At 45.9% G+C, this 16089-nt stretch overlaps 2 protein-coding genes across 3 annotated transcripts in view; both read right to left on the bottom strand.

Annotated features, from left to right (window-relative positions):
* LOC147891560 (mRNA-decapping enzyme-like protein) overlaps positions 1-16089 on the bottom strand; it is a 37187-nt gene that overhangs the window by 9537 nt on the left and 11561 nt on the right. For both annotated transcript variants that reach the window (XM_087388201.1, XM_087388200.1), the window contains exon 5: positions 11673-11729. In XM_087388201.1, the coding sequence (XP_087244327.1) occupies positions 11673-11729 (57 nt within the window). The remainder of the gene's footprint in view (positions 1-11672; positions 11730-16089) is intronic.
* On the bottom strand, positions 5801-7308 carry LOC147891561 (uncharacterized). Its single transcript, XM_087388202.1, has 3 exons — positions 7034-7308; positions 6337-6564; positions 5801-6175 (listed from the first exon to the last, which is right to left on the bottom strand). The coding sequence occupies exons 1-3, from the start codon at positions 7306-7308 to the stop codon at positions 5806-5808; spliced, it is 873 nt and encodes a 290-aa protein (XP_087244328.1). The 3' UTR covers positions 5801-5805.

Raw genomic sequence — 16089 nt, 5'->3', positions numbered from 1 at the left:
TAGCCAAGATATATGGATCAGTACTAAAGAGAGAGATCATCTTCGACATAGAAGCACATGGGCAGAGGGCATTGGGATAGGCTAGGTTTCGAAGACAACACTCCACCCTTGATCACATATTCACCTTGAGGGCAGTCATTGAGGAGGCAAGGTCAAGCTCCCAGAAAGTCTTTGCATCCCACGATTTCGCATGATCAAACGACTTCAAAAGATACATATCCCAAGAGACATGATATGGGGTGTGATGAGTCTACAGGAGTGAGTTAGTCTATACGAGTAAGTCAAAGGAGTTAGTCTATACATATAGTAAGACCGACAACCATGTACGCAGCACTCGTCTAGGGGTGGATCTATCAGCAACAACTGAGTGGCGGCGTTTCGAGAGCTTGCAGGTGACTATGGGATCCAAGATGATTCGAAGCAAACCCTCGGTCCCCCACCCAAATCATACAGGAAAAGTTCGGCATGGCAATGCTCCAGGTTGATGGCATCTTCCAGATAGTCACTTATCTCCACAGAATCTGGGCCTTACCTAGAGGGAGACTACCAAGATTGGCGATAGAGTCGTCTATACGCCTAGCCGAGAGGGGAGTTAGCATGGCTTGGTATGCACACACATCCAAACGGTTCGCAGCCAAGGCATCCACATGGACCTTCTCCCCCCATTTCAGTATAGTTTAGATGCTCCCGATCACCTGATTCCACGAGATGAGATCAACCATATCATATGGTTGTACCTACTCCAGCTCCACACATCGCGGACCTGGGGGGGGGACCAAGAGTTCCCCAACAAGTTCTGATTCTACCGCGACCACAAAACGACTTAAGTGAGGGCAAGGAGCTCTAGCTTGACTAAAGAGATTATGCTTTCACGCATATTTGCAGAACCCCTAATGAAGGGATGGCTATTCAACACATTAGTGAGACCGACAGCCATGTACGTAGCACCCTTTTGGGGGGTGATCTATCGGCAACTAAGTGGCAGTGTTTCAAGAGGTTGCAGGTGACTATGGGATCCAGGATGATTCCTTGGTCCCCCACCAAATCATACAGGCAAAGTTCAGCATGACAACACTCCAGGTTGATGCCTTCTTCTAGATAGTCACTTACCTCCACAAGGTCTAGGCCTTACCTAGAGGGAGAGAGATTGGCATTGGAGACAACGAGATTGGCACGCCTAGCTGAGATAGGAGTTAGCATGGCTTGGTAAGCACCCATATCCAAATGGTTTCGCAGCCAGGGCATCCAGATGGACCGTCCCCCCCCCTTTTCAGTATAGTTTAGATGCCCCTAACCATATGATTCCACGGGATGAGATCAACCGTATCATACAGTAGGACCTACTCCAGCTGCACACGTCGCGGACATGGGGGGGCAACCAAGAGTTTCCCACCAAGATCCCATTCTAGGGTGATCAATTCCTCAGAGTATCAGTGGATGGAGTGATTATCAAACCCCAATACTTATGAGTTTCATAGGCCTTGAAGATCGCCAACGTACAGATGCGGGTCTCGTCCCATCACTTGAGGATTGAGGCAGGGATAGCCACAAGTACCACCCAGAGAATAACGGATTTGTAGACTATGCACCTTGGAGGACGTGGAGACAGAGGACATCCCGTGTACTTGCCCAGTATAGTATGAGATCCAAAGGACGATATCATTGCTTATTTCTGGAGGTACATGAGTTTGGGCCTCTCTCCCGGCTAGTTCACTTCCAAGACCAGGATTGTGTTGGTCTCTATTTGATGGAAATGTAACAGCATAGAGAGACTTATGTCTGCTTCTCCATTCGCCACAGCTTCCATGTTCATCACCTTCGTCTGCTTCTCCGTTTCTCTCACACCAACTACACCTTTTTGTTTCTTTCTCTCTCTCTCTCTCTCTCTCTCTCCCCCCCCCGCCCGCTCAGCCTCCCCACCCCGCTTAGCCTAGCCTCTCCGCCACTTAGCCTCCCCACCTGCTCTCTCTCCACCGCCGCCTGCTAGCCTAGCCTCTCCACCCGCTAGCGTCTCCATCCGCTAGCCCCCTCCGCCTACTAGCCCCTCCCCCGCCACTTGCTGTATAGCTCGCCGTACAGGGGGGGTTTTCGTTAGCTAACCCAGCCTCAGGCTGAGTTGAGCCCCTAGCTCAGTCTGAGGTGTTAGCTCAAATAAAGGGGTCGCTGATTGCCAACGTCTTTTCGTTCCCGAAAACGAAGCTTTTCCCATCGACTCCAGCCACCAAGAAGCCATCCTACACTGCCATGGCATCGACGCCTTCCCCCTATGCTCTGACTTATCATAGATTTCAAAGTAATCTTGATCCACACGAACGGATTTACTTCCTACAGCAAGAACTCAGAGCTGCAAAGCTCCGCATTGCCTCCTTGGAGAAGATAGTTTCAGAAATGAAGAATGAAGGCAGACAAGAGGTAATACAAGAAGTCCTACAGCAATGCATCACCGCGGCTCCGACACCACAGCTCCTAATCAAGGTCCAAGAAATGGTCAACACTCAGCTCAAATCCATGGGACAGGAAATTACAGCAGCAATACACAACAAGATCGACAAATGTGATCTCTATATTGAGGTAAGAGAGCAGCAAACCATAGTAAGTAACAAGCGATTTTACGCATTGGAGGACTGCAATACAGCTACCTTAGCTATTTTGGAATGGAACACACATTGATGAGAGCAAGATCATTCAACTCAAGAAGGCAGTACCACAAATCGATTGGGATGAGAATGACATAAGCTTTATCAACCAAGCACAGATTTACTTCAAAGAAAAAAGCTCAAGGGTCAAAATCCTTAGACAAACCAACAAGCTGAAAGGTACTAGGATTTGGATATCTAAAGAGCTCACTATGACCCAACTCAAACAACAGGCAAATGAACTCATCAAAGTGGAAGAAGCAAGGAAGGAAGGTAAATGGGCGGTCTACCGAGATGGGCAAGCACTGATAAGAGATTTCAAACCTAAACCCAAAGACTCAGTCTTAAACTGATGTTATTCAGATCGCTCTTACATAATACCTGAATGTAGTTATGTTATGCTATTATAATAATCTAGGGTTGAGTTGTTGTACTCCCCCATAGACTCTCAGTCTCTAACTGATGTTGTAGTTTTTTGGTGTGTGTATTTTGTCCCATAGACCCGTGAGGTCTTCCGAGGACGTCAATCTCTCTCTCTCTCTCTCTCTCCAATGGACATGCTGTACTCACAATTAGTTCAAGGGATATATGACTAAAGCTTCTATGCCAATTATACAAGCTGAAAGGTACTAAGATTTGGATAGCTGAAGAACTCACACAAGCCCAACTAGCCCAAAAAGCAACGGAACTAGCCAAGGTCAAGGCTGCTAGGAAGGAAGGAAAATGGGCAGTATATCGTAAGGGTATAGCCCTCATCAAAGGAGTTTAAAGAAAAATCAAAAGACTCTAAGTCTTAAACTGATGTGTGGCCGATTATATCTCTTTTATTTCAGTCTACAATGTACGTAATCTAAATAACTTGGAGTTTCTCTTTGCACTCCTTGGATGATGCCTTGTGCCCTCCTAAATCAGCTGTATTAGTTTGTAGGTTTCTGTGTTGTCCCATAGACCTATTGTCTCCTGTGGACATTAATAAACTTACTTTCTTTCTCATTCATTACGCTTAAATCAAGAGACTTATGGATCAAGTTTCTCCGACAACCTTACAAGTTGAAAGGGACCACTGTATGGATAGCTGAGGAACTCACATGAGCTCCATTGAAGAATAAGGCATCGGAATTATCCAAGATCAAGGCTGCTTGGACGGATGGAAAATGGACAGTATACCAGCACTCATTAGAAAGTTTAAGCCAAACCAAGGAATTATCCAAAGGCTGCTTGGACGGATTAAAAATGGACAGTATACTGCGAAGGCATAGCACTCATTAGAGAGTTTAAATCCAAACCAAAAGACTCTTAGTCTTAAACTGATGTATGGCTGATTATGTTTTTCAAACTATTATGTGGCTACTCTAAATAATTGAAGTTGCTTTTTGCACTCCCTAGGAGCTGCCATGTGCCCCCTAAGCAGGATGTACTAGATGGTTTTTTGTTGTCCCATGGAACTGTTGATCTCCAGTGGAAATAAACTCTCTCCTCTCTCTCTCTCTCTCTCGTACAACCCGTTGTCCGTACCCCCTCAGCCATCATCCGTACAACCTCAGCTCATACAAAGCCCATACCTCTATACCTCCGTACCAGCCCGTACCCTATCCGTACCTAACCCCAGGCTAGGCCGAGCCCCTAGGGGTTAGACATAGTCGAAGGGCGAGACAGATTTGCACAGGTCATTTCTGATGGAGTTCCTCAAGACAAAGCTGTTCCTCTCGACTCCAGCTAGCAAGAAGCCATCCTATGCTGATATGGCTTCAACACCCTCCCCCTATGCCTTAACGTACCACAGATTTCAAAGCCAAGGAGACCCACATGAGAAGGAACTCAAGGATGCAAAAGCTTCGAATTGCTTCTTTGGAGAGGGCAATTTCAGAAATGAAGAGCAATGGCAAACAAGAGGTAATACATGAAGTTTTACAGCAATGAAATATTGCAACTCCTGCACCACAGCTTGTGACTAAGGTACAAGAAAATGTCACTACTCAGCTCAAATCTATAGGACAAGAAATTACAGCAACAATGCATAACAAGATTGACAAATGTGATGTTTATGGAGAGGTACAAGAGTAGGGGCCGTAGCAAGAAACAAGAAGATTTTACGCATTGGGGGATTACAAGACAGTTGCATTAATTGTTTTGATGAGGAAGGTGAATACACTGAGGCAAAGAAATATACCCAACTCAAAGAAGGCAATACCACAAATCGAATGGGATGAGAAGGACATAGGCCTTATCACCCGAAAAGGGAATCAAGTACACGTCTACTTCAAAGAAAAGATTTCAAGAACCAAGATTTTCAAACAAACCAACAAGCTGAAGGGCACTAGAGTTTGGATATCTGAAGAGCCCACTTCGACTCACCTCAAACAAACAACAAATGAACTTACCAAAGTGGAAGCACGCCAAAGGGCAAACGGGCAGAATATCGAGATGGGCAAGCACTCATTCGACACTTCAAACCCATAGTCACAAGAAACGTTTCGTCCGTTTCGTTGTTTCGAGGTTTCGACAGGTTTTGTTTCGTTTCGTTTCGAATCTTCGGACGAAACGGATAGGTTTCGAAATGATACTTGATAAATACAAGGATAGGGGCAGATAAGACATGTTATATTCAAGTTTAGAGTGAACAAAGAGAAATACAAGTGTCAAGTGACAAGTCCTTAGTCAAGACACCCAGTGTCTAGCCTCTAGGTAATCCAAAACACAAACACATTCAGAATTCAAGTCTCCCTTCTCAAGTTTCAAATTTAGACCAATTAATATTTATGGAGTCAAAACTTAAAAGCATATTGACATTGGACATTGGATTCTAGCATCTAGAGATATGAACATCATTGATTCATTGAAATTTGAATCTAGATATATGAGTCATTACTTTCCAAAGTGTCAAGTAAATATAAGTTCCCAAAATAGACATATGAAATAATAAGTTTCCAAAGTGACGAGTTGTAAGCTCAAACTTCAAAGTTCCAAAAATGAGTAGCATGAGTGATAACAAATCACAATTTGAAACTACTCAGTGCTCACTACTCTCTCTACCAAGTTCACTATCACTATTTGCATCTTCATCTGTGGATTCTGTACCATCGGAACTCTCTTCCTCCTCTACCCTTGCTACCATCTCCTCAAAGGAATCACTACTATGACCACTAGTAGCAAGGGTACGACCACGATCTCATCGGCGTCTATAACAGCGTGGTGAAGATGAAGTGCCAATGCTTGCAATCAAGGGTGGTGCACTAGTAGATGCTTGTGCAATAACCCTTGATTGCGAACGTGTGACGCGTCGAAAGCGTGCCTCATCCTCTCGAAGGAAATCATATGCTATATCCTCATCGCTGCGCCTTTGGATGAATGATATATCAATATTCTCCCCTCGAGCCAAGCCTCGCTCAAGCTTTCTTAGAACTTCAGGATCAACCTCTTTCACCTTCCAATGTAACACTTCAGCCCCTTCAGCCCCACTCGTACTTTCTTTGTCTTTGAACCGCTCCAAGAGACGAAGGTTGGCATTTACATAGACCAACCTATCAAGCTGTGATGTGCTCAATATGTAACATGATACATCACATAAAACGTAAATATTTTGAACTAAAACAAGATTGAAAATGCATCTAGATTCTAATTAGTCATGATTCGTAAAATTGGAGAAGACTCAGGACTCAAGAAATGCATCCAACCATTCATAACTTATAAGTTGGATTACCTATTTCTTTTCTTAGTATGGATGTCCGCACATATGCTCCATATGCGCTCAGCTGATCCACTACAATCCTGTGATAAAACTCGAAGAGCTAATCTTTGCAAAGTGGGAGTAAGTCGCCCATTTATCTCCCACCATGATACAGCAAATCTCCTTTGCTCTAGACTCATAGCCACATCTCGCCTGAATTGGCTACGGTCATGAACATAGAGGACAGACTCTCTTTCAATCCTATAAGATGAGTCATGGACATTGCTTTAGTGTTAGATAGGAATTAGGATAATGATTCATGAAGTAGACTTTAAAGGCATGCATGCCAGAGTCAAAAGAGGTTGCAAGTAAAAGCTAATCGATCGTACAATATACTAGAGTCTAGAATCAAGAATCAAGATACTTAGAAGTTAGTACTCACATTCCTTGCTCTTCAGAGGGGATAACTGTATCCACATAGGATGTCCATCTATTCATAAGAACAATATCAGACCAATGACTTTCCTGCTTGTACAATGGATGCACCATGTAGGAAACAATATGGATTGGTTTATGAAACCAGTTCCATCTTTTTGTCCATATGGCACGAAGATCATCCACCCTGTAAATTGCAATATATTAAATTTCAATACTATGTATAAATAAACATTCTCTAAATTCTATGTAGCAGCTCATGAGTCATGATAGAATCACTAAAGAGTTTGCATACCTATGACTTGAGAGAGATCTACAATTCAGCATACTCTCTTTAAGCTTTTGCATGTAGTGATAAAGATGACTCATTGTACTTCCCTCATGGTCAAATAATCTTAAAATGAAGTACAAAGGTGCAATGGCAGCCTTTATGGCTGCAGCTTCTTCCCAAAACATACTGTCCAAGATGTATGAAGTGATTGTACATGCCTCCGCTTTGCGGCTTCCTCTCCAAGCTTCCCACTCTTCATTACAAACGAGACGCCTAAGCGCATCTTTCGTTTGTGTCATCCTACAAGTTTAGGACAAGTTAAGAATCAAAATTTGAATACATAAGTATTAAGAATTGAAATGAACTCTCAATTGGCTAGCTAAAAAAGGATGTTGACTTACCTTTGAAGAACAAGAAAGAGATAGCCAAATCTTGTCTTAGATGGCTTCACAAGATCATACTTGCATACTGCTCTGAAAAGAGCTAATGCAATGCTCTTTCTTGTTATGAACTTGATGATTTGGCTTGCTTTATTAAGAGTAGATTGCACCCAATCCAACTTGGCAATGTCCTCCATCATCAAGTCCATCGAGTGAGAAGCACATGGAGTCCAAACAATGCTTTTATAATCTCTCTCAACCAATTCTCCCATCTTGGCACAATTGGAGCCATTGTCAGTAATAATTTGGACCACATTTTGTGGCCCAACCTCCTCAATGGCATTTTTAATGTGTCCATAAATCCATTCCCCAATGATACTCAGCCAGGGGTGGAGGCATCAACTACATGAAGTAATGTAGTGCCAGCACAAGATGAGACCAAGATATTTATCATGTGGCGCCGCCGCTGGCCACATATGGCAAGTCACAAGAATCAAGATCCATAAGTAAATCATACATTTGTTGTTAATACTAAAATCAGCCACCACAAATCTTACCAAAGACTCAAGAGTCAAGAGTGAAGGGTTGTACTTATAACTTACAGTGTCACTCCATCCATCTGACACGATGCTACAACCATATCGCTCCCAACAAGCTCTCAAACCCACAAGCTCCTCTTGAATCTGCCTCACTTGGTTTGTCAAGTGGGTAGTTCTCAAGGACTCAGAATTTGCTGGTTGTAGACCTATAGCTCCTGCTACGGCTGCTGCCACAAGTGCACGATGGAACTTTTGGTATGCTGAACATCGAGCTATGTTGAAAGCAAGGTTGCATTGATAGAAGAAACAATGCTCAGCTATTTGAGCCTCTTGCTTCAACTTTGGAGCAAAGCTAGCATCAAGGGTGATTTGGCGCCTTGGCAGCTCTCTTCCCCTCTTTCTTGTTGTTGCAGCCTTGAGATGAATATGGGAGGATGTTGGGATCCTCTCATGACCCACAACAACACTAACAAAGCTTGATGAATGTGGAGAAGCCACAACATGCGAGGGAGCTTCATCTGCATTGACATTGGGTAAAGACTCACCAATGTTAGAAGACTCCGGAGTTATATGAACTTGGGAAGAAGCCCCAGTATTACTTTGAGAAGACACTTGAACTGAGGTTCTTGTTGAAGTAGAGGCCCCTCTTTTCAGCGCTTCACTTTCCTTGGCTTCTTGCACCTCCCCATCAATTATCTCCGAAGGCAAAGGTAGAAGGAGCAATGACCGGACCTCTTCAAACTTTGATAGCAATCCACCATGGGCCAAAAAAATACCTTCTGGAACATGAGTGCAGCCATGTGTTCCTTGTGCTCTCTCCCAAATGTAATGTGCCTTCACCCGGTTTGATGCTCCTCGAATTGTTTCCCCACAATACTTGCAAACCACACATTTTGTGCTAGAAGTACCATATTTGCTAATGAGAACTGAATCTTGCCAAACATCACGCTGAGTGGGAGACTTGCGAGGAGGCATGATGGAGAAGGCCTTGAAATTTGGGAAGAAACAGAGAATTGGGGCAAATTGGGCTGCTGCTCCTTGATCCAGGTGCTGCTCCTTGAGCAGAACCAAAAAACAGCAGCAACAAAGGGGATGGTGGGCACGACTGTCGATGGCAGCAGGCCCTAGGCGTGGGAGTCAATTGCAGCCTGTTTGTCCAAGTCGTTGATAGCGTCGATGCTTGTGCAAGCAGCAGGTCGTTGATGGCGTCAGTTAGTGTAGGTCTCCCTTCTAGCCTCTAGGCCTTGTGTTAGTGGTGGCTAGCAGCAGCTAGCTTGAGCCTTGCAAGCAGCCTGCAGGTCAACGGAGCAGCGGCAGTGCTAGGCTCTAGCACATATGCTAGCCCACGAGCCACAAGCTCACGTGAGCGTAGGAAGCATAGGGAGCAGAAGCAAGCTGCGGACTGGAGAGGATGCTGAGTAACGAAATCAGGCCGGGATGATCGCAATCGATTCACGAAGGGCAAAAACGAAAAAACGGGCAAAAACGCCTTTTTGAGATTTGGGTGAAACATGCGTTTCGTTGGGAGCGTTTCGAAACGTTTCGTCCTGTTTCAACAGGACGAAACGCGTTTTCATGTGACACTGTTCAAACCTAGCCCCAAAGAATCTCAGTCTTAAACTCATGTTATTCAGGCCGATTTCAAAGTAGTATTTGGTATGTAGTAGTTATGCTATAATAATTTCGAACTGAGCCGTGTGCACTGCTCGATTCTCTGGTCTATCATTTGACACTTTACACTTTGTCCCATATGCAAGTGAGGCCTCCCAAGGACATTAATATAACTCTCTCTCTCTCTCACTCTCTCTCTCTCTCTCTCTCTCTCTGTGTGTGTCTCTGCTCCACTAGCTCCCCGCCCAAGCCTCGCTCAAACAACACTTCACCCTCAGCTCCGCTCCACCTCTACTCCAGCTCCCCTGCTCAAGCCCCTCTCTCTTTTCACTCACCTTGAGTTTGGGTTGAACCCCTAGCCCCAGCTCAAGGGTTAGTGTATAGCTAAGGTGTACTGCAGTCTAGGCCACTATGGAACAAAAGAAGATGCCAGCTGCCCCCGCCACCTCAACTCCAATAAACAGACTCTCCTATTCTGCCGTCACCTCTACCATGACACCCACCCCTTACACAATGACTTACGAGAGACAATGGAGCAAGCTTGAAGGTGCCTCAAACACACAAGGTCCAATCTATTTCTTACCGCAAGAGCTTAGAGAGATCAAGCTTCGACTAGCATCGTGGGAGAGGAGAGTCTTTGACATGGAAAACAATGGACAGCAAGAGGTAATCCAAAAGGTAATGCATACATGTGATACAGCACCACCCGCACTGCAGCTTGTCTCCACTGTCCAGGACATGGTTATCACCCAATTCAAGTCCATGAAACATGTATGACAGCAGTAGTAGACAGTAAATCTATACATGGGATGTGTAGGGGAGGTAAAAGAACAGCAAACCAGGCTGCCAATGCCCCGATTCTACGTATAGGGGGGCTGCCTGAGGGCTGGTATGACAGAGACGGGTGCTGAGAAGGAATGACTGATCTCATCAAGGAAAAATCCCCCAGATTGAGTGGCATTCAGATGATATACTTGGTGTCCTTCAAAAGGGGGCACAAGCACAAGTAATATTCAAGGACAAGGGGGCAAGGGGCAAAATTCTCAAGAAAACTTACAAGCTGAAAGGTACCAAGACCTAGATCTCGGAGGAGCTGACCTTGACCCAGCTCAAGCCAAAAGCGACAGAATTGGCTAAAGAGAATAATGCTCAGAAGGAAGGAAAATGGGGCGCCTACAGAGGCGGGACGGCATTAATCAGAGAATTCAAGCCTAAACCCAAAGACTCTGCCTTAAACTGATGTAAATGAAGGCCGTTTATCTCTATACTATTTTATAGCCAGCCTATACTAATTTCAGAGAGACACTATGCACTCCTAGAAGATGCCTTGTGCAGTCCCTTGACTCTGGAACTTAGATGTAATAGTCAATCTTTTTTGTCGTACTTTCTCTCATAGGCCCTAAATGCATTAATGTTTCTTTCTTTCTCTCTCTTTTCTTTCTATAGTCAAAGAATGTTTTGGTTTCCACTCAGGTTTTAGTTTAAAGTGGAAACTGAAACACACTTTCTCTCTCTCTCTCTCTCTCTCTCTCTCTCTTCTGTTGCATAGGCCCTTTTGGCCACCTACAGCCATTAACAAACCTAAATCTCTCTCTCTCTCTCTCTCTCTCTCTCTCTCTCTCTCTCTCTGTGCTTAGAGGCTCCACCTTTTCAGCTCATTGTATAAGGTTCTTTCAGTCTCATAGCTCATTGGTCTTTCGAAGAATTTTTACTAAAACCTTCTCTCTCTCTCTCTCTCTCTCACACACACACACACACACACACACACACACACACATATTAAGGAGAGTATAATGTAGGTACTGTAAATAACTTGGAGTTGCTTCTGCACTCCTTGGAAGCTGCCATGCACCATCCCTAAACAAACGTACTAGCTGCTTTATTTGATGTCCCATAGACCTTTTGGTCTTCCATGGACATTAATAGAATCTCTCTCTCTCTCTCTCTCTCTCTCTCTCTCTCTCTCGCGCGCGTGCAAATACATGCACACAAGTTCATACCAATTTTGTGTGCTTCTTTAGACTTTGCAAGTGATGAAAAAATCAATCAACCAATCTCTCATGCAACATAACCTGTCGACAAACTTCAATCTCTAGAAACTTCAACAAGGCAAAGAATGGTGTCAAGATTAACCTTTGAGGAGAGAACACCTTTCTCTTTGAAGGAGTCTTGGAATAAGCAGTTGTTATCCTGTGTAACAAAGGTCCAACACTCCCAAGATGAGTAAAATGAAGGTGGATAAGAGTAAATAAAAATCGGAGGACAAAATTAATCACACAAGAATCTCTCTCTCTCTCTCTCTCTCTCTCTCTCTCTCTCTAGAATTAACTGGGAAAGAACATAAACTTTCCATAAACATTTCCTTATAGGGGAGTTAGGGGTTAAGGCACAGACACCCTACCCAATCCTAATGGCTGAAGTAGGTATGATACCCTTAGAAGGGGAAGCATTATATCAAATCATGGCTAACCTCAAGAAGATGGATGCCACTAGGATACCACACAAAGCGATGAAGCTATGCAAATCACGGGTTGGCATAGAGAGAGAATGAAGTGGATGGAATCATGGGGTATAACAGCTGCTGATATACCAAAAGATGCATGTGAAATCAGAGAAATAGTGATTCAGAAAATGCAGAAACTATGGCAAAACCCGGAAACAGGAAATTAATTCAATGGGCAAGCTATGGAATGCAGAAATACCTCGGGGAAGACATACCTGTTAGAAACTCACTGTGCCCACCTGTGAGCCCCCGATTTGAGGGGACAAGGGGCAGTGAGAGGTAGGAGGGCTGGGGAGAGAGAGAGACTCAGGCCGGCATCATAGGCAACCAGCACACGGGCTAGTTGCAGTCTGCAACAGCAGGAATAAAGGGGCTCTAGGCCTCACACAGAGGCACCAGGAGCAGCATTGACTGGCCGCCCAGGGCGCCCTTAAATAAGGGCCTGTGGCTGGCCAAGTCGGCCCGACCAGGGCCAACCCTGGTAGATTTTCTAGGGCCCATGTGGTCGGCCACCAGACAGGGTACCGACCCTGCTGGTCGGTCAACTCAAGGGGCCTGGGCAGTGCCTATAAAAGGCCTACTCCTCCATTCATTCCAGCATCCAGTGCAAGACTGAAAGCCCCTCTCCAAGGCTGTGTTGAGCACTCAGATCTGGAGCAGTTGGTGAGAGAGAGAGTCCATCAATATTCTCCAGCACTTTGCTGTGTTTTGTACTGCTCCCTTGGAGCCCATCTGGTGGATGAATATACTCTCTTTCTCTCTCCGTCCATATTTATTTCTGAGAGAGTGTTTGTTGCATCTGTGATCATCTATCTGAGTTGAGTGTGTGTAAGAGTTGAAGAGATCTTGGGTGGAGGTTTGAGTGATTCATTCCCTCTTGATTTCTAACAATACCAATATTTAAAAGACATCTAATCTGCAAAATCAGAACTAGTTCACATGATCTCGAGGAGGAGAGGGGTAGGTGGGCAAGATCTAGGACCCCCAGAGAAGAAAGGACCTGCAAAATCTGCCCCACAGGGGAGGTAGAAAATGAGCGGCATGTCAGATAAGATTATGGGAGTGCACAAATCATTTGAAAAATCTGCTGGAGAAGCCAGCCAAAAAACTAGGAAGCTACTTGAAAGAGGTATTGGAACCACAACAAGGTACTCGGATAGCACACAAGCTAGCCCAACAAATACTCACTATATAGCAAGTTCGTAATATTTTCTCATTGGATGTAAAGGATCACTATTAGTTGATAGTGAAGGGTCTCACACGGACTTTATGAAAATCATATCAGACCATAATATGATCATCTCTCTCTCTCTCTCTCTCTCTCTCTCTCTCTCTCTCTCTCTCTCTCCCCGCCTAGTTCTGCTCCCCCTAGCCTCCCTTCCGCCCTCTGCCCTGCTCCGCCTTGCTCCACTCTCTGCCCTTGCTCCCTGCTCACTGCCCACTGCTCCACCCCTCTGCGTGCACCTCGGCCACCCCCTCTGCTCACCGCTCCACCTCCCTGCTCGCTGCTCCATCTCCACCCTCCTTGGTGGCTCCTCCACCCACAGCCGCCTTCTGCCTTGTGGTGCCTCCACCCCACAGCGCAACTCTGCCTGGCTGCGCACCCTCCTGCAGCCCCGCCCCTCAGCCTTGCTGCGCCTTCCACCCACAGCCCTCCCTACCCGCTTCCAACCCCCCTGCTCTCCCCCCTGCTCACTCCAGCCTACGGCCTCCCCGCCCTGCCCCTTCGCCATTCCACTCCAGCCCCCGGCCCTCCACTCTTGCTTGCTGCCTGTCCACAGGGCCCCCCCTACGCTGCAGCTCTACCCCGCTCCCTCCGCCTCGACTTGCAGCCCCGTCCGTCAAGCTCTCCCATAGCCTCTCACTTCCCCTTCTTTTTCAGCCCCCAGGACTGGGTGTGCCTCCCACCATGGGAGGGGGTTCATGCTCCCGCTCTTGCACTAACACCTGCACCGAACACGGGATCAGCCAAAAGAATGGGGAAAGGTGGCAAAGATATGGATAATGCCGCCAAGAAAGACGACGTCAAAACCAAGAAACAAACACAAATGAAACTCGAGGATGTGAACACACGCTACAATTGAAGTGGACTTGGAGTTGACAGCAAAGCAAAGGCGGGGTCCACCTCAGCCTCAAATTCAGCTTCAACTTCAGCTTCACTTTCAGCTTCAGTCTCAGCGACATCCTCATCCTCAGCTTCAGCACCAGCCTCAGTTTCAGCTTCAGCGCCAGCCTCAGTTTCAGCTTCAGCGCCAGCCTCAATTTCAGTTTCAGCTCCAGTTCCATCCACAGCCTCTACATCCACAACTACAACTGCTGGCAGTGATATACCCATATCCATGACATCGATTGCTCCACCCTACCTTAGGATAGAGGGGTTGTCACTGACATCATCTCTTCCATCTCTCCCTTCGTCTCCTGCTACAGTTCTCTCACCGATTATGACACCTACTTTGGAGGAGTCATACACTGTTCCGCACTACGCCTTGACCTTTCTCTCCTCTCTACCTCTCAGTCCGCCCACGTTCCCACACCCTGCTGGGATCTCCTCATCCATGCCACTGTCATCTCCATATCGCACCCATCTCACCTAGTCATCACCCAGCCTCCAATCTCATCCTCACACTTACATGCCACAGTCTTTTCAGTTCCCACTACGGCACGGACGAGCTGACCCATCAGAGGCTTCAAAGAACTTGTTGATGGAGGTACATAGTATCCGAGAGTGCAAGATGGAGTTGTCACGCTTCGCACAGGAGCAGACACGCTTCACCCAGGAGCAAGCGTGTCTCATACAGGAGCAGGCTCAGGCTATCCGAGACCAGGCTGATCTTATTCAGGGACTCAGACAGGAGATCTCACACCTCTGATAGGAGGTCACTATACGCACAATCCCAGGGAGCACCCCAGTTGTGGAGGCACAAATTGCAAGCATGCAATCTGCCATCGAGGAGATGTCCAAATGGGTCGACATAGCCAAACATGATGAGGTGATGGCACAACAAGCCATTGAGGTAGATCAAGCACAGAGGCATGTCACAGATTACTCTGCATCTCAGTCAGCTCCAGGACACAGTGACGTGGAGGAGGAGGAGGAGTTAGCTGATATGAGGGCAGCATGGATCAGCAGAGAGAGCCAGCACGATACTATTGTGCGAGGGACGCAAAGACCACACACAACGTGGAGAGTAGCTAGGCACACATACGATTGAGAATATGCCTATCTCAACTCTCCTCAAAGCGGACCGCCAGAGATGAGGCATCACTCTTGATATTGCCCATCGGATCCAAAGATCGAGGAGACCACGTCCTCTACCACAACGTGAGACAGCTCAACAGACGCAAGTTCGGGATATTCTCGCAGCCCACCAGAGAGCCACTACGGTGCCGAGTTTCGGCTTCTATACTCAGCTTTCAGCTTTCAATTTCCGTTTTGAGTTTTATATATAGTTCTTAAGCTCTTTAGTTTAGCATGTTAATGTGTTCATAAATCGGCTTTGTGAAGCCTATGTATGGTTGATGCACATGTGTTGACAGCAGCGACGAAGGTCTACGCAAACAAAGAAGTTCATGTTGTTGACGTTGCGGGCAAGAATTAATGCACTGGTGGCATGACACACAGCACCGGTAGCATGATGCATAACAGATTGATAGTGTTATAAGAAGGGGGCTTTGCAGCTAGCAGCAATTTGTTTTATCTGACAATTTTTAGCCAAACAGGTTCTCTGGAGTCATCAATGATGCCTTGAATACAGTTGGTGCAAGAAGGACTACTCTCTTTGTTAACTAGTTGAGACTCTATTGAGCAGAGGACTTTATTGAGCAGGAGCGTTGGAACGCATAACGCATAAATACATCAGGGCTCTAGGTTAGCAGGTTGCTTGATATGTAGTTTAATTAACCACTGAACTGTGGATGACCGGAAGAAGAGTCTTGAGCGGTGCAACAATGAACAGGTTAGCGAATGTATTTATTTGGAAATTCATCACAGCCTAGCTGCTAGAAGAGGGGGACTTTAATTGTCACCCAGGCATATCTAAATTTTCA

Source organism: Dipteris shenzhenensis, chromosome 17 (genome assembly GCF_047967505.1).
Source record: "Dipteris shenzhenensis isolate YYH24624 ecotype China chromosome 17, Dip_SZ_1.0, whole genome shotgun sequence".
Lineage (NCBI taxonomy): Eukaryota > Viridiplantae > Streptophyta > Polypodiopsida > Gleicheniales > Dipteridaceae > Dipteris > Dipteris shenzhenensis.
This window is presented reverse-complemented; position numbering and strand designations above follow the sequence as displayed.